Source organism: Ictalurus furcatus, chromosome 21 (genome assembly GCF_023375685.1).
Source record: "Ictalurus furcatus strain D&B chromosome 21, Billie_1.0, whole genome shotgun sequence".
NCBI lineage: Eukaryota > Metazoa > Chordata > Actinopteri > Siluriformes > Ictaluridae > Ictalurus > Ictalurus furcatus.
In genome coordinates this window covers 7572535-7600197 of record NC_071275.1, presented here as the reverse complement: position 1 = coordinate 7600197, position 27663 = coordinate 7572535, and the positions used below count along the sequence as shown (strand labels likewise).

At 42.3% G+C, this 27663-nt stretch overlaps 1 protein-coding gene across 1 annotated transcript; it reads left to right on the top strand.

Annotated features, from left to right (window-relative positions):
- The first annotated feature begins 281 nt into the window (after positions 1-281).
- il17rd (interleukin 17 receptor D) lies at positions 282-26825 on the top strand. Its single transcript, XM_053652997.1, has 13 exons — positions 282-522; positions 13647-13704; positions 14255-14380; positions 16956-17074; positions 17275-17395; positions 17551-17595; positions 17775-17926; positions 20197-20262; positions 20359-20413; positions 21346-21456; positions 21997-22181; positions 22978-23935; positions 25890-26825. Exons 1-13 carry the CDS (start codon positions 394-396, stop codon positions 26006-26008), a joined length of 2244 nt encoding a protein of 747 aa, XP_053508972.1. The 5' UTR covers positions 282-393; the 3' UTR covers positions 26009-26825.
- The last annotated feature ends 838 nt before the right edge of the window (positions 26826-27663 follow it).

Here is a 27663-nt window from a genome sequence, read left to right as displayed (position 1 = left end):
ACACCACCCATGTTTCCACTAGCTCTCCATGCTGCAGCACTCTCCTACTCTTGGGACTGGCCACCCCGGGCCACCCTATAGCTACACCCATAATTGTACTGAATTTATTTTTGGTAGGCTCATAAGATTTGGTAAAACATTTTACACACTCTACAGCGTACTAGTATACAGAACAGCACGTATAGCCTACAGTACATATAATACTACGCTGAAATATAGTGTTCATTACACTGTATAAAAGAGTAGCATTTCCAGGGCCGAGTTCATATCAGAGGGAGGAGTTCACATCCACAGCGCCCCCTGTCTGCAGAGCAGTAGACGGATATGAAGTGTCTCTACAGAGACCTGCCGTTCATTCACACTTCAGCAGGACTTCATGGATGAGCCTGGGACATGGCTCTGCGATTTACACTGTTCCAGCGCATAACCACGCTGTCTCTGGTTTTATTTTTACACCACAATGCAACTACAACTGCAGCTAACGCAGGGAGGAAAGGAAACGCCGAGAAATGCGGATATAAGGTGAGACACGAAGAGCAATTCCCAAAAATCTTAATGTTTCAACTGGACGCTTGTTTTGAAAGTCAGGGTATTTTGTAACACTCGGTTTTTCTCGAGCTGAAGACTTCAAAGTGAAGTTTTACATTGTTTTTAAAGCTTCACGCTAGGAAAATAGTATGCTTTTATATTTTTAAAACTGTATTTATGAAATGTATGCTAAGTGTTTGACACAAAGTAGCCTAATGTTTGGTAAGGTAGCAGGTATGCTCTGAGGCGACTTTCTGTCCTTAAATGTAGCCATGTAGCTTCTTCAGGTTTACTTTAAGGTATAAATATACATATAATAACCTAAAGTCTTCTTTTCTAAAATGGTTAGTGTGTTAAAAATATATTTATATACACATATCAACTCTAAATACGTTTAAAGAATCCAAATATATCGTTGTAAAGTGTAAAGGTGAACCGATAAACCGAGTTAGCAATATATCGTGAGCATGACGGATATTTGACATAAATAAATAGTTTATCCAGATGTTAGCTTTCAGTGTGTAATTGTGATGTTTTTAAACGTGTAAAGCGGTCCATCAGGACCTCTTCTTCTTTTGTTCACAGCCTGAACCATCTGGCTAATTTCCACACTTGAATCGTGCCAAACTGATTTTTATGGTCGTGTCCTAATAGTATTTTGAGATTGGGACGGATCCCTTGAGTTGTATGTACACCCTTACAGCCAAGATGAGAGTCAAATGCGAACGTTTAGTTGAGTAAATGATGAAATAATAGTCAGTACAGGGTACACCTGAGCTATAACTCGATTGCAAAACATTTTAGTGCACTTTGGAATGAGTATCCATGTTTTTTTTGTTTTTTTTTTATGCCTTGCTTTCAACAGTTTTAACACCTTATGTCGATTGCACTGCCTCAGTTTGTTTGCTTTTCGTGCATGGGAGTTTACTTAGACTCACTGGCCCATAAATACCTATCGGAAGTGCTGTTGACTTTTAGTGCCCACTGTTGTGTGCATTGTCTTGCAACCGCTACGGCTGCTTTGAAGCCATTTCCCATAAGAAGTGAGGGGACTGTTTGCTCTATTAACACACTTTGGCATTTCCTCCTTCAAACCACAGGCCGTCTCCTTCCACGGCCACTTCAAAGGTCGTCGAGCTGCTGAAAGAACCCTAGCTTTCCACAAACTGGTTTGCTGGTTGTCGGGCAAAGCGTCGAGCTGGATCAAATCTTTCGGCTGCTTGAGCTTTACTGACGTTCCCGTGTTTTTAAAAAGGGACGAAATGTTTTTTTGTTTTTTTTAACGTGAAGGTGTAGACATATTGGGTGTTTGCTCAAGGGCTTTGATTTGATAGCTAAATATTTGTTTTCATATGAAAAGGTTCTTGTTTAATGTAATATCTACCCCACCATGGAGGGTGGAATGATAAGCCTCAACTTGCAGCTTAGCAAGAAAGAAAAGAAGGTGGATATTTAAATTGGCTTGCGCTCATTCCGGGCCATGCTCGTCCCCCTGCTGAGAGGGGTCGAAGGCTTCATGTCGAACCCCAGCGGGGGCTGGCTGGCTTTGGATGAAAGTGCCGAACCTCCGGAACTTCCAGGCTTTTCAATAGCATCCTTCCTTTGGTTCTTCGTCAGACTCCCCGAGTCATGTACCAGCCAGAGATTTTAATTTTTTATTTATTTCTTTTTTTGGAGTCTTGAATGAGCTAAACTTTCCTCTCCTCTCTGAGTTTGATTTTCGGTTCCTCTGCTAAAGAAATGAAGTCAGAATTCATCCCTGTGCAGACGTTACCAGCTGCATGATCAGTCGGTTTTTTTGGGAGTGGGGTGGATCCCTGTTTCCTTGTTTCTCTCCATCTGGTTAAGTTATGGGTTCAGCATGTGAGGGTGATGTGAGCCAAACACGCCAAAACATCAGCCAGGATATTGAGCAGGTTTCCAAGTCATTTTGGTGTTTCGCAATCGCAAATCTGAGCGATTAGCACTCAAGGAGACATATGCTGTTTCATGTAAGTCTGTGGAGCGTGAGTGGGAAATCACCCTATTCTCATACCCCCCCTCCCCCCTCGAGTGCTTAAAACCACATAAAAGTCAATACCACTTTACACACAGAAGTAACAATTGTAATAATAAAAGCCCCTATTGTGATTTCAGCCTTCTTGCTGCATGTGGACAGGAGCTTTGGTCCAAGTGTGCTGTCGGAATATACGAGGTATTCGGCTTATGTTAGAGCATTTGAGTTGGAGAGCATTTAGTGTTGGTTTTCTGTATTATGCCATATTTTTTTTCTCCCTAGCTACTTTTGGAACTGAATCAGATGCAATTTTGCACAGGATCATGTTCTGCGTGGTATACAGTCCATGCAGCATTTACTCATGCTCTCAAGGGAAAAGCTGTAGTGATGACAGATCTTGCTGCTAATCAAATGTACCACGCTGACCTTTTTTGGCCTTTGCACTAGATATAGAGCAGAAAAGTTGATATTTCTTGAGATCCTTTTTTTTTTTTCAAAATCTTTAGTAGTGAAGTATGTCTGAACAAAGATTAATGTCTTTTAGAAAGCAAAGCCGGTACTTTTCTGCAAATGATATGTAATCAGAAGTCGCCAGACTGGTAGTTCTTAATGCTAATAACATATAAAGCTTCTAGGCGTTCGAGGCCTTGAGTCACAAATCGACATTCCGTGTCATTGCTGCAGCACAAAGGGAAATGTTCTGCATTGTCCTTAGACACACACGCAGCCTTTTTATTACTACAAGCCTTTGAATCTTCGGCAAGCTCTGGCATGAGTGCACCTGTGGGACACCTTCTTCCTTTTGCCTAGGTTTTTTTTGTTTTTTTTTTCTACCCCCAGTCCTATCTCAAAAGGACCTGCATGTTTTCTTTTTTTATTCTCCTACCATCTGACTGATGAATGATGGAACGGGAGGAGTGGTTCATAGCGTTCAGGGGTGTGGAGAGTGTGTGTTTGCGTGGGGGGGTTGGTGTGCATGGAGGGCTAAGTTTAATTCTGCACCATGTTTTAGGCAGCATTGAAAACCATCCAAGCAACTCGTAACCTTGGAGGCCATGCCTTGTGCTCTGGTGGGAAAATCCCTGGTTGGCTAGTGCTGAATTGGCCCAGCGCGCCACAAGGTGCTTTTTTTTTTTTCAGTGTGGGGTCCTGGGGGCTTTCAGCTGTAGCGGTGTGCTTTTGCCGAGCCGTGTGTCCTGCTGTTCAACATGAATGGAGTGATGTAGCTGGTAATCGGAGGTATGTTGAAAGTGAATTAAAAGTCTAGCCACTCTGGTCACCTCTGTGGTGTCAACGGCTTGTTGTAATCTTAAGAGCAATATATGTATGTATATGTGTGTGTGCATACTGTATTTACTCCAAGCCCTCCAGCCCCTCACATGGTACACATTTCTCACACTCTTCCAGCTCCCAAAAACACCTGTACCAGGAATTTATTATTCCTGATTGCTTGAGAAAAAAATGTTGGCTGTCAGCTAAAATCATGTCTGGAAAGCACTATTGAGTGTCAAGGTGTTTCTTAATGGTTCTTTGGGGGTTCTTTGGATTTTTCATTTCCTAAACAGGTTGCAAGAGAAGTTTTCTTTCTTTTTTTTTCTCTTCCCCTCAAAAAAATTCTCTATGAATTATAGATGACTTTGTATCCTTTTTAAAACTTTTAGTCCCAGTGGTTATTTATTAAAGTAGGTGAATGAAATGTCTAATTAAATTAGCGTAATCCTCTTGAAGCAAGCAAGCTGTTTGTAAAGTGATCTTATACCCAGATTTGGTGCTCCTTGCTGTCAGAGATCTGCAGACAAGGGCAGTCCCTGGGGACCGTAATCTGATACGGACCGGTTGTATTCCTCCAAAGCTTTTCCTTTTGGCCCACGGATTGAAGTCATTACAATCAATTAGCTGTTCTTTCCTCTGGCCTAATCAAGGATCTGTTGCGGAAGAACTTCCTGCCTGGGTTTCAGGCAATGATTTGAGATTGCAGAGCGTCTGCTTCGCAGGATGAAGTACAACGGTACGCTTCAAAGCTCGGGATTCAGCTGCAGGCTAGGCATGACCATAATGTCTCTGTTAGAGGGAGGTGAAACCGCAGTTCCCTGACCACTTTGGTAATTTATCCCATCTTCTGCCTTTGGAATCGCTATCAAGAGCTTGTGTGTCTTCCCCGAACATATTGAGAGAACTTTTCGAGTGTTAAAGCTAAATCCGTAGCTGCCTGCACTAAGGCTAACGCGATGTCCCTGGTCTGATTCGGTCCGCCTGCAGATTCATGATATGCGTGCATAATATCTCATTTTGCAGTCGTGTGAGTGCATTTGGTTGCACTGTGTTTTCCATTAGAGAACTAGGGCAGGTCTATGTTTTTCATGCTCAAGGAGTTCTGGAAAGCCCTGGGCAGTAGTGCGTTCCCATAGCATGAAATACTAGACTCCAAATCCCACAAGCCCTTATCCTCCCTATGAAGACATTTATTGTTCTATAATGTCATCAGGCAGGTCTGCCTACCTCCTGAATCACTATGTCTCCCCCTCCTTCTTAGTCTGGTGAGTCCACATCGGTTTCCATTCATAATAAGCCTCCATTCAAAAGTGGGGTTTTTTTCTGTTTTTTTTTTTTTGCTAGGAACAATTAATCCAGGTTCAGTGAAATCCCAATGAAAGCCTTTGACGAAGCTTTGAGGTTCAGTTCCTGTCACGTCCTTCCTTTTGTGATGGACAAGTCCAGGCTTGTTTCGAGCAGCGCTGTGTTTACACTTCTCATAAGGTTCATTTCAGTCAACATAGAAAGCGGGATACGATTATACAGATAAAGGAAGGCAAACAAGAAAGGACTTAACAAAGGCTGGGATTAAATTCAAACTCAAAGCAACTTTGTTAAGATTTTTTGAACTTTTTGAATATGTAGGTAAATAAAGTAAAAAAAACCAAAACATTTAACATGTCCTAGCTTGTAAAGAGCAGGTTCCCATCGCTCATCCTGTGCATTTGTAGTGTTTTTCCCTGCTCTGATTAATTAGCGGATTAGTTGTATTAGGATTAGTATTCGGAGCAAGGATGACTCCAGAGGTTAGAAACCTGTGTGGTAAAGCACAGTAGCACTGAAGGTCAGCCTTCACACGTGTGCGGCATGACGGCGAGGTCGTCCCTGAGAGCCTCCTAAATCCATTCAGGATGGTTCCCAGGGTTCAGAGGGCAGAACTGAGTAAGCAGGAATCTGTGAAATCTGGAGGATGTTTGGTGTGACAACAGTTTTTTCCTACAATCCATCAGGCTAGGACTCGGTCATGTATCACTGCCATGGGGCGATGTCTGTCCGGAACGGACCGAGCTGGAAAAGCAATCATGTCTGTTAGTTTCCCAGTGAGGAACGTCCCTGCCTGTTAAAGACACGGTTTTTGCAGTCACGTGCTCGTCAATGTCCCTCTGGAGTCCTTGTGAAGCATTCTTCACTACTCGGGCTATTCATTCCCTAACTAAACGACCTCGGCAAGCGCTTTTCAGCAGGCTCATGATATCGTGTGCAAGCGTTTCTCAAAACACCTAGACTGTGCATGAAAACGTGCCAGCAAGTTCTTAAGCGCTAATGTCATAGCATATGGTTGCATTTCGAAAGAGGCCTGGCTGCGACAAATGCTGATTGGAGTAAAACAGGAAAGGCATTAAGCAAAACAGAGCGAGGGAACTTCAAGCCAGACTGCCCTGCAGCATTTGTTTGACTGCCACGCAAAGCCCTTCATCAGGCGTAACCTCTTTGACCTCTTATCCTGTCTTTCCAAGAGATTTGCAAAGCTTTTTCCTTTAAAAAAAAAAAAAAAAAACCTGCCACGGAGTTTATGTATGATCCTTTTTGGAAGACGTACTACGGTCAAAACCGTTCCTTTTTTCTTTCTTTAAATATAAAAGTCGTGAATAACGTTGCATCTCGACTTGCTCGTATAAAATGTAACACGTGCTGAATTTAACGAAAACACTTTTTTTTTTTTCTTTCTCTGCTTATGTGAGTTGACCTAAATGCAGCTCTGTTTATTTTGAGTCAAACATTAACATGGTCTTCTTTGCATGATTAAAATCCTGAATGCAATTTTTCGCCCTAATTTAAGACTACCGTTTGGACCTCGTCAGTGATGCACACGAGTGCCCAACGTCAACACGGCTCCTTTTCATCAGCAAGTCGGCAGGTTCTTGAAACCATCATGGTTTCCTGGAGCCACCCCCGTGTTTGAAATTACATTCACGTATCAGGATGTTTGCAATTGTCATCAAGTTAAATACTCGTTCTGAGTCGAGTATAATTGCAGAGATCTGGGCAACTGATACTTGCCTCATTGGTGCCATATGATCACCTGCAGCCATGTGGTATTAGCAGGAAATGCAACTCAGCAAATTGTATGCGAATGTGATGCTCGAATGCAAGAATTTGCATTTAATAAACGTCAGACTAAATGAAGGAGATGTATTAAACAGCTTTTTTTTTTTTTAATGAAACAATAAGAGTTTCTGTATGACACTGACTTGTTCCTCTGTCTTATTTACTTCGGCAGATCTTCCGCAGATGGGCTGTTCATTGTATAATCTCAGAATAAACTTTTATGATGCTGAAGAGTCACTTTTCCTTTTAGAAAGAACATCAACGTCTTCCTCGACATCCTGTTCCTCTGTTCGCCCTGTAATTCTCCGAGCACCCTTTAGGCACGCAAAGCAAATCCGCTCAGTCAGGCGTGACTGCAGTCCTGATTTGATATCATGACCTCTCATGAAAGAAACACGAAATACTGGTGATTAATTAGTATTAGCAAGGCTCAGATAGAGGACACAAAGGCAATTGTCCCAGAAAATGACTTCTTTTCGTGGAACATCAAATGAGATACACATGTTGGGGATAACGAGAACAGCATGTTGGACTGGTCAGAGCCACAGTTGTGGTCAAATTTGTCGAGCCAAATGTATAAAGGTGCTCGTATCCGTCCCACTCGGACCTGGTGGACTGATGAGGACCGGAGCGTGGGTGGGAATCTCAGGCCAGCCAGCGGAAACTTTGTGTGTGGATTGTTAGGAGTAGGTGCGTTTATATCTGTAAAAAATGTGTGAGTTGATTTGTGTTGTCAGAATCGTGGTTTGGTTTTTGAGATATTCTCACGTCATGGATCGATTTTTATTCAACGGTTGGAAGTCATGTGCTGTAAAAACAAACAAAAAAAAAACCCTTTGTACAGCACGGACATTTTGCGAATGTGTTTAATCATTGTAGTACTCGAACCTGAATTAAAACTGATTGACATCAGTCATTACTGGTACTTTTTTTTTTTCTTTTCCTTCTTCTTCTAAGAGATCACTGTGACATTTTTTTTCCCCACCATGCCTTCAAAAACCCTCTGTAGGTTTAGACAAGTGGGAGTACTTTGAAGGTATACTGGATGCTGGGAAAGGGGAATTCTCGGCGAGGCAGATGGTGAGGCTGTTTAGGAGTTTCTCAGAGTAAGCTCAACATCTTAGAAGCCAAGCAACCCCCTCTTGCCCTTTTGTTACCGACTTGGAGCGTTTTCTTCTTCTCTGCTAAATCGGCATACGATTTGATCCTGCAAATGAAAATATTATGACGAGCCGTGCTACATTTGTTTCCTCGGCTCGTTATTCTTGCTCAAAATGATCAAATCAGAACTTTGCTCCGTCGTTGCTCTCAAAATTCAGCCAATCTGTTAGACAAACAGTGATAAGTGGCTTTGTGGTCATGTTTGTTTTCCTAGAGCAGAGGAACAAGCCCAGCGGGAGCAGCTTAACATCATCTGATCAGGAGGATCTGAAGAGGAATATTATAAAAGCATGCACCACAAAGTAGCTAATGGAGAGCTGCAGCCTCCACCTTTAACCCCTTTTTAAGGCTGCAGGAACTTCCTGCTGCACTTGTAGATTGGATTAATGACTTAGGAGTTCCTGCTCTGCATCGCAAAGCCAGTTTCTTCTCCAGTGATCTCGAGGGGTTTCAAAATTCAGTGGCGGATTGGGATGATGCATGGGATTTTACATTCAGCAGGCTTTTTTTTTTTTTTTTTTTTTTTTTTTTTTTTTTTTTAAGTAAAGTGGTGTGTAAATGTTTTGGTAGACCAAGCTAAATTCCTGTCATAAACAAAAAGTTTTGGTAACACTCTGACATTTTTTTTTTTTTGAGTGTGTGTACACATACATATGTTGATAAATGCTAACCGCCTGTAAATTACCGATCATGTTCGCGGCACAGCTGATTTACATTTTGTGACGCCTACAAATCTCCAAAAAAGGCAAAACTCACAACTAAAAATGACAACTAAACACCAAAGGAGTGCCTCCTAATGGGAACATGCAGTATGTTGGATACGACAGTCAGACACTAACTGTAACTCCTTTTATGGGACTGTATTTCTTTTGTCCTAATTGAATATCTAGTCTTATTTGTTTGAATTTATGGATTGCTTTTTGGATGTTTTTTGTTCAAGTCATTCATATGAAATGGCAGAATGTGACAATTTCCATTAAATTCAAAACTTGACAGCGTAATGTATATTTACTCTCAGGAGCTTATTGGATAGGAACCGTTTACAGAACTAACTGAATTTTCATGAACACCACACACTTTATAAAAATCCTTTTATATCCCGGTTGATAAATGATGCCCGATATGTGTCCGTCATCTGGCATAATGGCTTACAGGGTTGTTGTTTTTTCTCTGCTATTTATTTATGCATTTGATCCTGTGCATCATCTGTGAGGCACATGGAGTTGATTCACTTCTTTTAAACAGGTACCAACCCACCAGTTCAGAAATCAAGGGTGCTTTATAAAGAAAATGGGGGGTGTAGGAAGGTGGGGTTAGGTTTGAACTTTACACATAAGTCCAACAAATGTTGCCTTCTAATTAAGCAAGCCCTGATTTCCCCCCGGGCTACAAGATTAGTAGTTTCCCCTGGTCCCCCCCACTAAACTACCCCCATCCCCCTGCCACCCCACTCTTTCAAGACTAGCAGTAATTGTACTTTAATTAATCAGTGTCGCCAGAGTATCCCTGTGAGGCCTGTCTTTTATTCTGTAAATGTGAGATGATCGTCTACGTGTTTCTTTTCTGAAAAAGTGTGTGGGGGGGGGATGGGTCACATTACTTGGAGGCACATTTACCCCCTGTTTTTTCTTTTCAGAAGAAGGTTGAAGAAGTCATGGGGGTGCGGAAGGGCTTAGGAGCTGGATCAAACAAATACTTCCCTTTTAAAAAAAAAAAAAAAAAAAGCTCTGTGTTTGGAGTTGTCTCCATATGGCTTGCTGCTAATGGGGAATTTAAAGAGAACCATCTCCACTTGTAAAAGAGCTGGCTGTGTTGTTAAATTAACTTCACGTGTGCGGTTGGATGCCAAAAGACAAGAGTGGGGTGGGGGGAGTGAGTGGGGGGGGGACAGGCCCTTGCAAGCCAGCTCCCTTTTGAGTACAATGAGACAAGAACTCGAGTAAACTATCAATATTTGCTTGATATGTGTGTAGAATTGAGGTTGCTGTGAGGTAGGAAGTAGATCTGCTTGTGTCCTTTGTAGCTAGAGCTTGAAAGGGTATACGACCAAGAAATAGGAAGAATGAAGCAGAGGCTAGATTGACGGGCGCTGTTCTCTGAAGCTTGTCTTCTCAAATGATATAATTACTGTTATTATTCAAACTCGGTGAGGGAACACCTGGTTGAAAGACGCTTTGGTGCAGTCTACAGGAAGCGCACATCTATCGGGCCTCACCTGCTCCTGACTGTTGTTCAGACATGTCTGTGTCTCACGAGTCTGCACAACGAACGTGGGCACCGGGTACGGCCATGTAATCGTCCACCAGCCACCAAAAATACCTTAAGCCGCTAATCTTACATTAGCGTTTCTTACTAAATTGTGCGTTGGTGATACTCCGGCCTTTAATTTGGCTCTTTGGAAAATCAGTGTCAGTTGTGTGGCTTTAGAAGTGCAGTACTGTCTTTGAAACTTTACAGTTTGTATTTTTTTTCAGTGCTACTAGTTTGAATCAATGTCTCTAGTATTACTCTTGAAGCACCATTGCTAATGTCAATCACATGTTCTCATATAGCTCTTAATGAACCAGGTCATTAAGCAAAAGGCTGAGTATTTCCAAACACAGTTGCCTTTCTCTCACAGTCTCTTAATAAGCCCCTATAAAGTGCTAGGGCTCTTGTTTGACCGGTGACTGACCTCTGATTTTTACCTCACGGCCAGCATTTCTACTCGTTTGCCACATGGGATGCTGTGAGTTTATGGACCCGAGTTACAGTCCCCCCCCCCCCTTCCTTCTTCCCCCAACCATCCATTTGAAGTTTTAGGATGCCAAATGACTTCTGGGGCTATTAGGAGTGCCGAGGGCGAGGACATCAGAGGGGCTGTCGAAGGTCTTCCTCCTACCAGGACCAGCTCTGTCTGTAGGAACAAAGGGAAGGAAAATTAAGTGGGGGTGGGGGGGGGTGTTTCTTGTTGTGGAAGGCCATAAATTGGGGGGGAATCGTTGAAAGGGTGTTTGGGGAGTGTGACAGGTTTTTTAGGAGGTGTTTTGCCACCCCTTCCTGTCAAGGTGTAAGGCTATGGTAACAGCCTTGGGCCCTCTGATTGGCTGCAGGTGTGCTTAGGCGTCCCTGGCAGCTGCCTGTCCGATGTGACCCACAGGACCCCGCTGCGTTCATAGTGTGGAATAAACCTCAGGACCATTATAGCACCCCAAGGGCACACACTTTCCCTTCATTTTTGGATGCTAAATGAGGAATTAGAGCACTGTTCCCATCTTCACCATGGCTGTAAATGATTTCATGACCTGGAGGCGCAAGCAGCTTTTGCCAATTAGTCCTTATTCTCTGGGACAGTTGCCACTATAAGCATGACTTCTTAATCCAGCGCGGTGGACAGAAATGAGCACCGACTACGCTTAAACTACGGCCGGAGTGTTTTTGACATCAGTCATGGTGGTCTCTGTAATAACGTTGTTATCTGAGTACTTGAGCTCGGTTGCCATCTGGTCAGGATCTACGCCTGGGGAAAGGAATGAATCTGGGTGTGGAGTTCATCATGTTATCTATCGGAAGTAGGCAAATGCACTGTTAAGTAATAGTTACTGAAACATCCTCTAGGCCTTCAAGCACAATTCAAATGCACGTTGTTTTAATTTGCTGTCCTGATGCCAATGCTAATGTCGTAACTAACATGCGGACCAGATGAGGGCTGCGCAATATGGTGCTGATTTTTATTGCTGTGTTTGTATTTGAAATGCTGATCTTGCAGAAATGTGCAAAAAAAAAATGCACAAGATAAGTTTTTTCAGTAGGGGCTTTGTTAAAGCTTAACAATGGTGTGATTTTTAAATACGTGTATATTGTTTTAATATATTGTGAGTGCAGTGTTGCAGTATAACTACAGCCCTAAATCAGATAGGGCTTTTATATTTGCAAGTAAATAAGTAGCTTGACATTATACTACAAAATGTGTATGGAAGAGGTAATGATGCAAAGATGAATCAATATTCGGATCTGTTCTGAAACGTTGGCTTGGTGTTGAATCAGATTTGACATTTCCAGACAAAACAGCTGTACTTTATGCCACGAGTGCATGTTATGTTGACTAACAACTCATCTTGTGCATGAACACAAGACACAACTTGCCCTAAAGCTTTCAGAGAGCCGGACTGGTTGCTCTGATGACCTCGGTATTGGATCAGTATCAGGTAGCAGCTGATATTTAGGTAGCGTGTCGATGTTGCATCAGGAAAAAGTGTAGTTGGTGCTTAGATCTGTTTTAGCTTCTGGAGTTACTGAGATTTTAATGTGTGTAGAATCATTTCTTAATGTGACCAAATCATTGCCTTTAAAAACTATTTCGCCTCTGAATATTTCTCTAAAACACTTGTGATGTCAGCAGCCACAACAGCAGTGAAGTAAATTTATAACCAGTCGTAACCTTGTAGATGCTGTGGGTCCACTGATCAAACCGAATTTGGCAGCCATGTTGTTGATTTAGAGTCTTTAACGTGTGATTGAAAGGTTTCCCCGCAGAGCACACGGGAGGAAATTCTGGCTTGATTAACGTGCTGGGAGTGATGAAATGATGGCTGAGGGAATTGAAGGTCAGACGAGGGAAGAGGGGGTGTTGGGACAAGTAATGGGTTTGACTTTGTGTTGCGGTCCAAAAGGTTTCCCCCACTTTGTTCTGACCTTGTGATGCAGTAGTGCACATTTTGAAACATTTTGCCCCACAACTTTTGTTAAGAAGTAAACAACCATAATTAAGTAGCTATATTTTAGATTTTCTAATTTTTCTGTTTATTCATAGCAGTGAAATTATGCTACCCTTTATGCCAAACTCAAATTTTGACATCTAATAGAACAGATCAGCTTTCTCAGACGACTACACTCTCTCGAGGCGGATAAGTATATTCCTTCCTGTCATGTAGAACAACTTCCTTTAATCAGGCAGTCAGATAAAGATGATAAAGATCTTTAAAATGAGGCCACACTAAAATTCAGAGCGGTACACCGCTCGAGTGTCATCTTCTACCAAGAAGCCTCAGTCATTGTTGCCCTTCGTGTCTGCGAAGCTTTGTTTATTTTCTTTTCCTTTTACCATCAGTCTTGATCTGACACGCAGTCTATAGCTTCCTCTTGTCTCATTTTAACTCCTGTCACGCAAGCTCGTTTGTTCTGACTCGAACGATGATGCGCCTCGAGCCACTGTTCTCGGGCCAGTCATAACCGCCTAAGTCATGAAACCTAGAGTTAAAGCGCACTTATCAGCACCTGATTCTGCATCAGTAGCTAGAGTGAGGACCGAACATGGGTGCGTGAGAGCATGCATGTCTTGTGCAGCTCTTCTCACAACTTGAGGCTTGTTTTTTTTTTTTTTTTCCCCCCAGAGTTGGCACCGAGTGCGTTCAGCAGGAGTTTGTGCGAGCCAGAAGCCTCGTAATTGTAGGATACTTTAGTGTTGCTGTCACCACTTAAAGTGCTGGTGGTTTTAGTCGAGTCACAAAGGAATGTGCTCCGTGCCCTCAGCGTGGTTCACATGTCACATAGTTTGGAGTGAAAGTAAACTATTTCTTAATGCTGTACCTGCTTAACCATGCCCTTTTTCTTTCTGCAGGGAATTCAATCCAGTTCAGACGAAAGTGGGCGCAAGCTCGTCACCTATCGAAATGACAGTAAGGTACCATTTGATAAAATTTAGGAATGATTTGATTGATTTATAAAAATAAATCTAATCAATTTCCTGTGCTCTGCTTGTGGTATTCATCCGATCCCTGAACCCCCATCTCTTTCCCCCCACCCTCTCTCTCCCCCCAGCTCTAACTTGTTTCCTGAACTATCAAATGTGCCAAAAAGTCACATTTCTTGCCTGTAGCTAATCCCGATTCTCACTCGGCCCCCATTGTCTGCGACCGTGGACAGGAACGGTCACAGCCTAAAAGCCAGCCCTCATTAGCATCACAAAAGCAGCAACCCCGACAGGGAGCCACAGGGTGTGAGCGACACAAACGACTGCTCCTCTCTCTTCCTCTACCTGCTGATCTTCAGCTCCGATAGCACAGTCCTAACTAAATAGGGGTTCGAGAAAAGGAAGAGGTTGGGGGGTGGGGATGGGGGGTCGAATTGCATGGCTGCATCCTTGAGCTTGCCAAAGAATCTCACCAATGCCCTTTCAATAAAAAAAAAGCGCCCCCAATTTTCTTGCCTTTTTGTTTTTCTCTCTAGACTGCTCTCTGAACTGGAACCTGTGGGGGAAACATGCCATCCATGAAGTGAACAATATCAGCTTCACTCATTTGTCCTGTGATAACCAGGCAGCCGTGGTAGTCCACTGGATGCCAAGTCCCCTCGGTAAGCCCCCTTTTTCAACATTTTAACATGCACACGAATAATTAATATATAATAATAATGATGATGATAATCTTTTATCTGTGTATGTGTGTAACCATTACTGGATAAAGAAGAACCTCCGCAGAATAGGACAGCACTATGTGCAGTTTGCAATTATAAACACTTCCAAATAAATATTTTTGGGAAAATCCATCATCTTCTGTGCATTTATTGCCAGGCTGCTTTGCTCCTTTGTACATTTTAGTCATATCACCTGAGTAATATAGCAAATACCCCTAAGAGCAGGTTTTACCTTACAGTGACTTCATGTAAAGGTATTTAATGCAAGAAAAAAAAAAACATTGATTATGTTTTCGTACGTACACACTAGACTTGTGTACCTGTGCAACAGATTTTACACCAGCCTGTTTTACAGGATAATGATGTTAAAGTCCCCACAAGTACTTTGACGTTCTGAACAGACTGGATGATGGTGAGACCCACTCAGATTCCTAAACCCATATCAAAGCAAATGGATTTTAAATCGTGTGTCCGACATACCTGACTGCGTGCATGGGTCATTCCCCCCCCCCCCCCCCCAAAAAAAATCTCACTGACTGACTGACTGGCAGCGATGGGGAAATAAGAGACTGGACAGCCTCTCTGAAAGTGAGGCCTCGTCTTCAAAGAGAGTGCTAGGCCTATCCTGATCAAAGGTCCAGGTTTTCTTCCCCCCGCCAAGCCTTTTCCTTCAGGCCTGACAGTCACACAAATCTGGCCAAGCAGTTGAAGAGATCCGCACATAGGAGCCCAGTGATTTTTTTTTTTCAGGAATGCGTGTGTGTTTTTGGAGGATGAGGGGAGGGAGCACCGGGGTGTCCCTGGCTTCCGTCTGTCGAGGCACTATTGAACTTGGTAATGTGAGTGCTTTCCCTGAGCAGCAGCACAATGTGCCTTGTTGTTTGCATCAGGTTAATCCTTTGGCCTGGTTCAGGAGATGATATGGTGTGAGTGTATATTTAAGAAACATGAAGATAAAAGGTATTTTTACCTTAGAATCAGGGGGTCCTCTTTTTTACCCCCCCCCCCCAAAAAAAAAAACGCTCACCAAGAGAGTAAAAGTCCCAACCAGTTGGACGACTTTTTTTTTTTGTTGTTGTTTTTTTGTCTTTTGCCTCCGGTGGCTTTTTTAAGGCAGCGTGATGGAGGTATCTGTGAACCGGTGGAGGTGTGGAGTTACACGCCGCCTTGAAGAGCAGGCTCTTTCAGCTCCGCTCCCTGCCGAGGTAATCGGAACCACGTGGAATGTGTGCAGGCAACCACCCCCCCCACCCCCATTTCACCAACCCTCTCTCTTCTTTTCCCCCTGCAACTGATAAGGCAGAAATGTAATTAAAAGGGAGGAAGGCTGGCACACGTTGAAGGGCATGAGAATGCTCCCTTGGCACGCACACTTGTCCTCTGTGCGTGTTAAAGGCCTCCTCTCCCTCTCCAGGGGTGCCAATAAAAGGAGAAAAGGAGGGAGGTGTATAAAAGGACTTGCACATTTTGTGCTCTGACCCCCTTTTTTTTATTTTTGGTCACGGTGTAGCCAGGGTTACAGTTTAGATTAGAGGGAAGAAATGTCGCGTCTAATTACTGGCCGATGTTCGTCAGTTAGACTCGTGATTACAAGTCATACTTTTGAAAGATTGTCTGATACGGATTCCCTGCTCGACTTGCAATCAGTGACACGATCTGAAGGATCTTACAAACAGTATTTTTGTGAAGTAACAGTATTGCTTACCTTTCAATTTCGGTGCTTTCTGTTTAAAGCTTTATTGTTAGACAAAATGTTGAACTCTTCCTGTAATGTGCACATCATTTTCCATTTTCCCTCGGATACATTTATTTTTATTTATTTACACCCCCCCCCCCCCACCCCCCCAAGAGAAGGCACAGACCTGAACCTTTTCCTAAATCCGTCATAGGGTAACTAATAATAAACAATTCTATAAGCATGTACCTTTTACTGGTCAACAGTTGGCATAAACTATTATTCTTTTTCAAACAATCTGCTCTTAGCATTCCCCTTTGGCAACTCTGACACTAATCAGTGACTTTTCATTGTGGTGAATAACCAAAGGGTACAGCCTAAAGGCCATACAGAAAGAGATTCTGCACAGAAATATGTTCTTATTTGAAATTATTTTTACAACTCAAAACAAAAGAAAGAAAGAAAGTAATTCAAGCCACCATATCTAGTTCAGTAAATATAATTAACAGTCCACTGAATGCAACAAGTCAGAGTGAATGGTTTCTAAAAGCCAGTGTGAAATTGCTAGTATTTTCGGATTATTGTTGTGGGTATTGTCAGGGGTTTCCTCCAGGTACTCAAAGTCCAAAGACGTGTGTCGTAGGTTGATTGGCATTTCATAATTGTCCATAATGTGTGAACGTGTGTGCGATTGTGCCCCGCGATGAGTGGGCGCCCTGTCACGGGCTGTCAATGGGGGAGGCTCCAGGCTCCCTCGTGACCCTGTGTAGCATAAGCAGTATGGAAAATCGATGGACAGATGGATGGATGTTGTGACCATTGTGTGTGTTATCTGTGCAGGTATTGAGCATGTAAAGGGATTTCGTGTTTATCTGGAGGACAAGAATCCTGAGGGGAAACAGTGCCAACACATGATCCTGAAGGACCCTCGACAACTCAATTTCTCCTTCAAGAATGTTGTAAGTAAAAAAAAATAAATAAATTACAGGTTAAAATTAGAGGTAGTAGTGTATTAGTTGATCTATTGAAATTCTTCCCATTGGCTTAATGCAACATGTGTGTTTATGTAAAGAACAAAACATACGGGGTGATTGGTATGGATATTTATGGTTAGTAAACTACTTGGCTATAATGAATGTCTGTTGTAATTATTCAACAGAAGCTGAGCTCGCAGCCCTTTGTTGGTTTGGCCTTCGAGATGGACTACATGGTCAGGATAATTCCATTTCCCACTTTCATGAACGACAGCTTCTTCCCTCCTTCCTTCCTGCACACTAACAGTGAGTTAGGCCCCCCCCCCCAAGCACACAGTCTTCACTCACAAAACTCCATATATCACTATCCTTCAAACCTATAAACTGTACTCCTGTTAGATCTCCTGACGGTAAAGAATTTTAGGAGAGAGTCATGAATTATTTTTGCTTTGTTTTCACAGGTTGCGAAGTGCTTCTTGGCCCGGACAACCTCGTCTGCAAACCATGTGAGTAATTCAGGCTTGAGAACTGTCGTTCATCTGCTAAGATGTACATCAAGCACCATGACCTGTGCAGAAAAGTCTCAAGTTGATTCATGTCTTTCAGTCTTTGTATTACAAAATAACGTTATGAATTCTTTTCTTTTTTTTTCTTTTCTCTTCCTCTCCCTTCTCTGTTTTGACAGTCTGGAAGCCCAAGATGCTCAACGTCTCCCAGCTCGGGTCCAATCTGCACGTCACTTTCGATCACGCTCCTCCCACCTTTGGCTTCAACACCTATTACCTGTATTACAAGCTTCGACAGGAGAACCACTTCAAACTCAAACGCTGCAAACCGGTTAGCACGCTTCACCTCGGATTAAGCAAGCCGAAGGATTGTGTCGTTTTCGTTGATTGTGACTTTCCGCTGCGTTCTTTATGTTCGGATTGTTCTGGGCGGTGTCATAACAAAACACACACAGAAAACATCACGATGATGGATCATGTGTCGCGGATGCTGCTACCAACAACATAACAATCCTGTTAGATCATCATAATGGCAAAGAATGCGCTTATTGCCTAGGGCTTTATATCATGAACCTAGAGCGGATAAGGAAGCTTATACCGTACAAAACAGCTGGCACGGGTGTGCACTACAGGATTGGCCAGATTTGTATGCCCAGATTTGCAAATTTTCAGAAACAAAAATGACTTTGCATGACAGATTATCAGCACAGATGTTCCAGTGGTTTCAGGGAGTTGATCTTGTGCCACCAAGACTCTTCCTTAAAGGAGCTAGACTCCTGGTCCTTCAATGAGACCTTGAGACAAGTTTCCTTTTTTCAAAGAATGTAGAAAGTTCTCAATGAAATCAGGTTTCTTTTCAGAACCATTCATATTTCAAGAAAAAGTTTCTCAGATTCATTTTCTCCAGAGTTCCTCCAACGAGTGAAGAAGAAATAACTAGAAGAAGAAATAACTAGAGGAACAGTGGTGGTGTTTGTTATTGCAGTTTTCAGTTTACACATGGTGCTGTAGGTCTTCTTAAGGATTTTAGACGATTAACACGGTTCTGCTTGTAATCCAAAAAGGGAACAACTCTGTTGTGCAGTTCCCCATAAAACCTTTAAAATCAAACATCAGTGTGGGCTGCTAGAAGAAACTGAATTTTCTGAGTATATATTCTATGACAAAAGACATGATTTGTCTTTATAGAAGATGAATAGGAATTTGGTGGTTGGTGGGGGGGGTTGTTATGTGATGATTGATGCTTGATTTTCAGTTCTCCTGTCATTTTAAAAGTGCATTTTTAGAACATAAATAAATCTAAGGCCTTCTCCTGTGCCTCTGGAGGAATCCTATAACAAATGGTTTCCCTCAAAACAAGATTTTATGTTTGAAAAGCTTGGTAAGAAAATTCAGTGAAATTTCTTTAGAAAAGTCAGAGCTTTAACATTCTAACGAACTCTTCATGAATGCCTTTTTTTTTCCTCTAGAAATGTAGAGATAATGTACGCTTTAGTGAGCTATAAACCATTTTTGAGATTGTTATACAAAAATGACTATTAATATTGGCGTTTTCTGAGGTTTGGAAATGTGTTCAGGCTCACTCAGTTATCTTTTATGCATGAATAACATTTGGCATAACGAAGAGTCAAGTTGAGAATTTGTCAGATTTGCATTGCACACGCATGCACTTACCTCCCCAGGAGGATGAGGAGGAGAAGGAGGTGAGAGCAGGCGAGCATAAGTAGGAGTGAGATGTTCTGGGTTAATGCATTCAGCAGCGTGTAATGTTCTTCACAGATGGAGGAATAATATATAGACGTGTCGGGCAAGTTGGCTAACAGGCCTGTACCTCAGTGGATCATTCCGACTCCTCCTGCCCCGGGGGAGATGTGCACTCTTAGCAGAACTAAAAAAAAAAAAAAAAACTTGAGTGCTTTCCCAGCCCCACTTTGTTACTGAGAGAGTGTGATGGGAACTGGAAATGAACTTTTCTTTAACTTTTAGCTGACGTTTTTTGGCCCGGTTTACTCCCTCATTGTATATAGTTTAAGAGGGATTTAGGGACCCCTGCAAATCTTTAGCTGCAGTTTTGTTTCTTTGGGGGAAAGCCATGCCTTTTCACCCAAATTGCAGGCCTTTACAATTAGATCGTTTGACCTAGCTTTTACATTCCAGCCATTTAGTTTTGAGTCGTATGTTGTTGTGGGGTTTTTTTTTTGTTTGTTTGTGAGAATACTCCAGTGTCTGTTCCCCCGTCTTTGAGCACCGCCTCATACCATCACACTTTGTCCCTTTGGAATAATGTAAAAAGCAGACTCGATTTCACTTTCGGAAGTCTAGACTGCTATACCTCATGTCCGCTTTAACATACCGTGCATTGTAACACTAATAATAGGTTGAAATATGAGTTAGGCCAGGACGTTGTTGGGTGGGGGGGGGGGATTCCAGTGTCCTACATAGCTCTTAATCCTTTAAACAGTCTGAGTGGGATTGTTTCATCATTTTCGTCCTAATTCTTGAATAAATCTCTGCGATTATCTTGCATAATCTTATGGATTTTTTTTTTACTCGATTAAGACTGAAGTGGTGTTTTTAAATGCCTGTGTTATTATTCTATAGGAGCTGAATGGTCCTAAAACAGCATGCATTCTGCAAGATGTTACTCCAGGAACATATGCGATAGAGGTAAAGTTTATTCATGTGTTACAACAGATTGAGTTCTGAACCTGAAATTGCAGTAGATATAAACGTACCCAGTGTTGTCTTTTATTTACTCCATAGCTCCGTGATGACAACAATAACACCAGGAGACAGACTCAATATCATGTAAGCCAAGGTAAGGGATAGCAACTTGTTGGGTTTCAGTACATGCTCAAAACTGGTGCCTAAACGAACTGATGGTATTTATGGCTGGGGCTAGTGATTCTGTTCATTGCTGATTGGTTATGTATACCCCATACACAAACAGGAAATAAAGACACCATTAAGCCTTTAGCCACTATAGAGATGATTTATTATGGACGTCAGTATTTTTTGGTATTAAATTCAGCATAGGTTTAGGGCTTACAGTATCTCACAAAAGTGAGTACACCCCTCACATTTTTGTAAATATTTGATTATATCTTTTCATGTGACAACACTGAAGAAATGACACTTTGCTACAGTGTAAAGTAGTGAGTGTACAGCTTGTGTAACACTGTAAATTTGCTGTCCCCTCAAAATAACTCAACACACAGCCATTAATGTCTAAACCGCTGGCAACAAAAGTGAGTACATCCTGTTAAACAAGCTGTACACTCACTACTTTACATTGTAGCAAAGTGTCATTTCTTCAGTGTTGTCACATGAAAAGATATAATCAAATATTTCAAAAATGTGAGGGGTGTACTCACTTTTGTGAGATACTGTATTTAAGTTTTATACCAGAACATACAATGACTGTGCAGTGCAAGCCCAGCAAACAAATACTTTAAGCTTTGATTATATGGTGTGCTACTTGATGTATGTATTGGTTGCAGTGTTATGTCTGTCGTGTTGATTAACAATGGGCTGAAATGACAATGAACTTTTCAGCACTAAGGCTATAAGGCTTGGAATTAGAAGTGATGATATGGTGTTGTCTTAGCCACTTCTTGGTTTTGAATGTATGGTGGAAAAATGGTGGAAATAAACCGAAGTAAATAAATACAATGGATTGTATAACTCGTGGAAATTGTAAAATCAGATGTTTACTTGTCTATGCCTCATTCTTTGTTCACTCCATTTCAGTGCATTCTCCGTGGGCTGGACCCATCCGTGCCATGGCCATCACCGTGCCTCTAGTCATTATGTCTGCCTTTGCCACTCTCTTTACTGTCATGTGCCGCAAAAAACAGCAAGGTGCGTGCCCCCCCCAACGCCCTCATTAGTCAGGATCTTATTACTTAAAGAACTCATTTTTGTCCAGCGGCTGTAATCTGAGCTTTGTAAATCTCTCAGCACAGATGAGGATTAATGGCTTGAGAAATCTAAGCATTTGTACTCGCACCATTGTATTGTCGCGCCACAACGTCATGATGGACAAAAGGAAACTTCTTGTATGGCTGTTTGCGTGCGAGGAATCCTGAAGTGGAAAGTAACAACATGAAATAATTAACGCCCTCTGTGCTGTTATGGTTGAGACCATGGCTGCCTAGTGGTTATGTTTCAGCGACGTAGACCTGACCATGCAGTCTCTTCCGAGATAAATATATATTACTGTGCATGCAGCGTTTGTTAGGCCTTGTCTTTTTCGTAGTCAGCCCAAGTTTCGTCATATGGTAATAATAAATGTACTGGAATCTACTGACTAACTTTCACCTCCCCCCAATCCCCCCCGCCCACTAACTTCAAATCTTCTCCGGGCCCAGTTGGACTCTTTCATCTCAAATCTCTCCACAGAGAACATCTACTCCCACCTGGATGAAGAAAGCTCCGAGTCGTCCTCTCACACCACCGCCTTGAGCACAGACAGACCGTGGCCTAGGCCCAAAGTCTTCATCTGCTACTCCACTAAAGACTGCCCCAAACATCTCGCTGTCATCCAGAGCTTTGCTTTCTTCCTGCAGGATTTCTGTGGCTGTTCGGTGAGTGCCTTTCAGCTCTTCGTTTGGTACAAATTGATTAACGGTTACCAAGGAACACAGTTGGGGTGGGGGCACGCGCTCATGCTGGAAATTTTGCACCTCCAGGCTCGGTTATGAACTTCAGGCACTGAGGAGTTCAAGGTGATATAGAAATTTGTACAGACTGCCACCTGCTGGTTAATGATCAAAGAGAGATTAAAACTTGAAACTGAATCATGCTTTTCTTTGGACAGGTTTGTTTTTTTGGTCTGTTTTTCTTTTTTGCTTATAATGATTAAAACAGCACTGACAAGAATTTTGAGGTTTTTTTTTAATGGCAGACAACTGATTAAATCTATCCGATCTATAAACGATCTTCAATGATGAATTAAATGTTATATTTACATTCCTAAACCTTTTGATGTTCTACTGGACATTTTGTGCACTATGGTGTACGATTGCAATAGTCATAGGACACAGATGTCGTATGTAATCAGTAGTAAGTGTATACACTGAATAGGAAGCCATTTTGTCATTTGACCTAACCGTAGGCAGGACAGGGGGTAGCAAAAAAAATGTACGCAAAGATTAAAGATCCAACAATAGCATAAAATTGAAGCTCGAGCTAAATCAGCAATAGTGCCGCATTATTATGGATAAATACCTTAAAATGGATCAGAAACATTATATTCTATGCACGTGACACTTGCTGGTTTAAATACGAAATGGTTTCTTGCCATTTGAAAATAAATTGAACAGCGTTAGTCCAGCTAATCCGATCCCTAACGAGTCCTGTCCTGTTTTTATGTGTGCCTAGGTTGCTCTGGATCTTTGGGAGCATCTGGAAATCTGTAAGGAGGGTCAGATGTCCTGGTTGAGCCGACACATCGACGAGGCTCACTTCCTCGTCACGATCTGCTCCAAAGGCTTTAAATACTTTGTCGAGAAAAGGCATCGCAAAGGCAAGGCCACATCCAAGGAGAAAAACACAAAAGAGGTGGCGATACCAGACCCGAGCAGCAATGACCTCTTTGTCGTAGCTGCCGCCATGATCAGTGAGAAGCTGCGTGAGGCTCAGCAGGACTCTGCTGACCTCTCACGCTTCATAGCCGTTTACTTCGACTACTCGCGTGAGAGTGACGTGCCCACCTCGCTGGCTCTGGCACCCCGCTTCAAACTGATGGACCAGTTGCCGGAGCTTTTGGCACGGCTGCACTCGCGCCAGCTCGGCGTACCCTCCATCAGCAAGCGCAACTATTTCCGCAGCAAGGCGGGCCGCTCGCTTTATGTAGCCATCTGTAACATGCACCAGCACATCAGCCATGAACCCGACTGGTTCGAGCAACAGCTCATGCCTCCCGTTTCCGCTCCCATCCCTTACAAGCGTGAAAAACCCGACTCGGGGCTCGCACTCAACGAGGTGGTGCTGAAGCGGCCCTCTGAGAACGAGCACCCCATCATGAACATTCTCATCCCACCCACAATGCCAAATCCAGGCACTTACTTGCTCTCTGGCATGGCCTCGAGTTCAGCGCAAGAGGAAATTGGGGAAAGTTCATCACAGTCATCGTCGGGTCAGGAGACAAACGCATTACCGAGGCCTTTGTGCCACATGGACGGCTCAGCGAGCCCTCCAGAAATGCCCAGAGACTCTGGAATCTACGATTCGTCAGTGCCATCATCAGAACTGTCAATCCCACTGATGGAGGGACTTTCACCAGACCTGGCAGACTCGTCCTCCTTGACAGAAAGTGTGTCTTCTTCCTCTGGATTAGGTAAAAAAAAATAAATAAAAAAGCATTCCTTACTTTATTCCTATGCTTTCAGATGAATGAACGGTTCAAAGAGACAATTGTTTTTTACGTGAATCTTTCTGTTTTGGCCATTGTAGTACTCAATGTGAATATTTTCTCTGCACATCCCCATGGGAATGGGATTTTCTTCACGTAGGATCAATCAAGATCCCTTTAATGTTAATAGAACACTAGTTTAGACCCGTTGCTGCCATTCTCTCCAGATACACCAAGAAAGCTACCAAATGCAAAGCTCTGCATTTCCTATCATGAAATGAATCCATTTTAAGTTGTCAAATATGAATGTTGGTCATATTTACTCACGGCCACCCATTTAAGCTCAGACAAGCATTGTTAGGAGTGTGTATGTGTAAGTAACAAATTTTATTTGATAAATTAATAAAAGCATTGTGTAGCACCAGGTTTTGATACGTAAATAAACATGAAATATTGATAAATGTATTAAAGTTGCATTGAATCCCAACAACGCCACAGTAATCTGCGGCCGGGGTTACACAGGAGCACGATTGGCCGTGCTGTCATGTATATATTATGTTCTATGTTTTATGAAGGTAAATGGCTGGTGAGTTGGAATGGGTGATTAACCAAATTGTGCAGGAAATGTGGGGAGGGGGATTAACTCTGCACATAATTTATCATTCATTGTGCTGTCCTTAGTACTTTAGTATGCATTACTTTTAATTAATTATTTAGTTTACTAAGCTCAATAGTGAAGTTAGCTAGCTATGCATATAAATTACAAAGCTGACCGGGCTAAATATGGGCACTGATTTGTTTCAATATTACTATCTAACAAAAACAATTTTCTGAACTGAAATTCAGAGCTACGTAACTATTGTACATTCTGTACTAGACATGGGACCATTTGAGTCCATAGGTCATTTTCACAGGACTCAACATCGTCCATCAAGGAACAGGTCCCACTTGAAGGAATCGCGTTTACCTTTTCTCAATGCTTCTCCTCAAACATGGAATGAAGTACAGGGTCTCATCTGCACAAAAGCGTCTTACTTAACAGCCCAGTCATGGTAGGAGTTGCACTGGTACTCCTCTAGGCTCAACTTCAGGTCACACAAACAAATCCTTTAGAACAGGGGTGTCCAATCTTATCCGGAAAGGGCCGGTGTGTGCGCAGGTTTTTATTCCAACCAAGCAGAAGCCACACCCGAGTCTATTGAAAGCCAAGATCAACTGATTAAACAGGTGGAATCAGGTGTGGCTCCTGCTTGGTTGGAATGAAAACCTGCACCCACACCGACCCTTTGCGGATAAGATTGGGCACCCCTGCTTTAGAGCTTTAAACTGGCTATGCTCATTTTTACCCTCTGAAACTGGTTGTTGGGACTGACAGCGTGAGTTGGATTGGATCAAAATGTTGTTGTTGTTGTTTTGGTTTTTTTGTGGCTAGTTTTTGGAGCGAGAATATCGGTCAGTTACTCAAATCTTAATGGAAAATATCAATAGGTAATGAAAACTGACCATGTTAAAACACTAAATACAGGAAGTAGACAAAGAACAACATGGTGTTCTAGTAATGGTCAAGCACATGGTTTTAGTGTGTTGTGTTTAACTAGGTTACAAGATGCAAATTGATAATTATTTGTTTGTGCGCCCCGATTTTTTAATTCGACATAAGTCTAGACAAATGAGTTGGAAAGTGATTGACGCACGGCTGTTTCATGATTTCTAATGATTTAAAAGGTGTAGAGCAGAAATGTCTAATGAGTCTACTGAAAGCCAAGATCAACTAATTAATCAGGTGTGGCTCCTGCTTGATTGGAATGAAAACCTGCACCCACACCGGCCCTTTGCCGATAAGACTGCTGTAGTTTATCATAGGGTTTGTGTGTGTGTATATATTAACTAACCAAAAGTAGAAGCTACAGTTCATTCATCTTTGTCTTCATGTTTTCAGGTGATGAGGAACCGCCTGCTGTTATCTCACTACATTGCACCATACCCACCATCTGCAAGGCAGAGCTTCATCACATTGTGGAGCCAAGTGAAGGACTTGTAGCACCAACCTCCCCATAGTGGCCTTTTCCTGGATGCGCTTCGCCACTTTACTACCTTCATCATCACATGACTCAAGTCAACATCTAGCCTTATTTTTTGCGTGTCCCACTTAGACACGAAGAAGCACGTGGTTAGCTTTTGTGGAGCTATTTCGAGACATTGATGAATTTGTCCTGGACAATTGTACAGTACGCTGAGAAGGGGACCGCTGTCTAACCAAAGCAGCTGTGAACTCTCGAGTCCAGCCTTTTGCGTTAGTGTTAGCACAAAGCATTACGGTAGTTAGTACATAAAACCGGGTTTTATCAGAACAATCAAATAACCAACTGCTCTTTAGTACATCAGACAGAGTTTACAGCACCAGGAGCATATGAGGACAACCATATTATTATGAATATGGAACTTGGCAATTTTTTTTTAATGCTATTTCAGTTTTATTTATTGATTGATATTAACTTTTATCATTGCTTCGTAGATGACTCAGATGTTTTAATTACTTTTTATCAGTTTTGTATTGGTCTTTCTCCATTTAAAAAAAAACAAACAGATTTACTAAGAACTAATTACATACATAATATTCTCATTTCAGAGCAAAAGACATACATTATTCAGCCTTAGTTAATGAATTAATTGATGAAAAGGGAACAGGAAGTAATTGACACGTTTCAGAATTGTCAAGTTGCAGAAAATTTTATTTTTTGTACAGTTTTTTTTTTTGTTGTTTTTGTTTTTTAGAGAAATAGAAGTGATTTCTACATTATATATGAACTTTGTACTGTTTTATAGTACTCTAATGTAGGAAATGTGTTAATAAAACTAAAAATTTTATGGCAAAGTGTGTGTGTGTGTGTGTGCGTGTGTGTACACTGATGAGCCATACCATTAAAGCCACTGACCGGTGAAGTGAAGTACATTGATTATCTTTTTACAGTGGCACCTGTAAAGGGGGGATATATTAAGCAGCAAGTGAATAGTCAGTTCACAGAACAGACAGTTGGAAGCAGGAAAAATAGGCAAGCGTAAGGACCTGCGTGACGTTGACAAAGGCCAACCTTGCTGCATATGGGGTTGGATACCTGCAGACTGGTCAGAGTGCCCATGCTGACCCCTTTCCACCAGTGGAAGTGCCTACAATAGGTATGTGCGCATCAGAACTGGACCGTAGAGCAATGGAAGAAGGTGGCCTGAATCACACTTTTTTTTTTTGCGTCATGCGGACGGCCGGGTGCGTATGCGTTGCTTACCTGGGGAAGAGATGGCACCAGAATGCACTATGGGAAGAAGGCAAGCTGGCGGAGACAGTGTGAGGCTCTGGCAATGTTCTGCTGGAAAACCGTGGGTTCTGGCATTCATGGGGATGTTACTTTGACATGTACCACCTACCTAAACATTGTTGCAGACCAAGTACATCCCTTCATGGCAACGGTATACCCTAACTGCACTGTCATCTTTCAGCAGGATAATGCGCCCTGCCACACTGCAAAAATTGTTCAGGAATGGTTTGAGGAACATGACAAAGCTCCACCCCTTAGGATGCGAGGGAAGGATGCAAAGATGGGATGTGAGAAGAGAAGAATTGAAACAAGTCAAAAGGATTATCCTCACTCTCTCCAGCATCACGTCAAAGCGACGTCAATTAATGATTACTCTGCTCAGTTGGATGTCTGGGATCT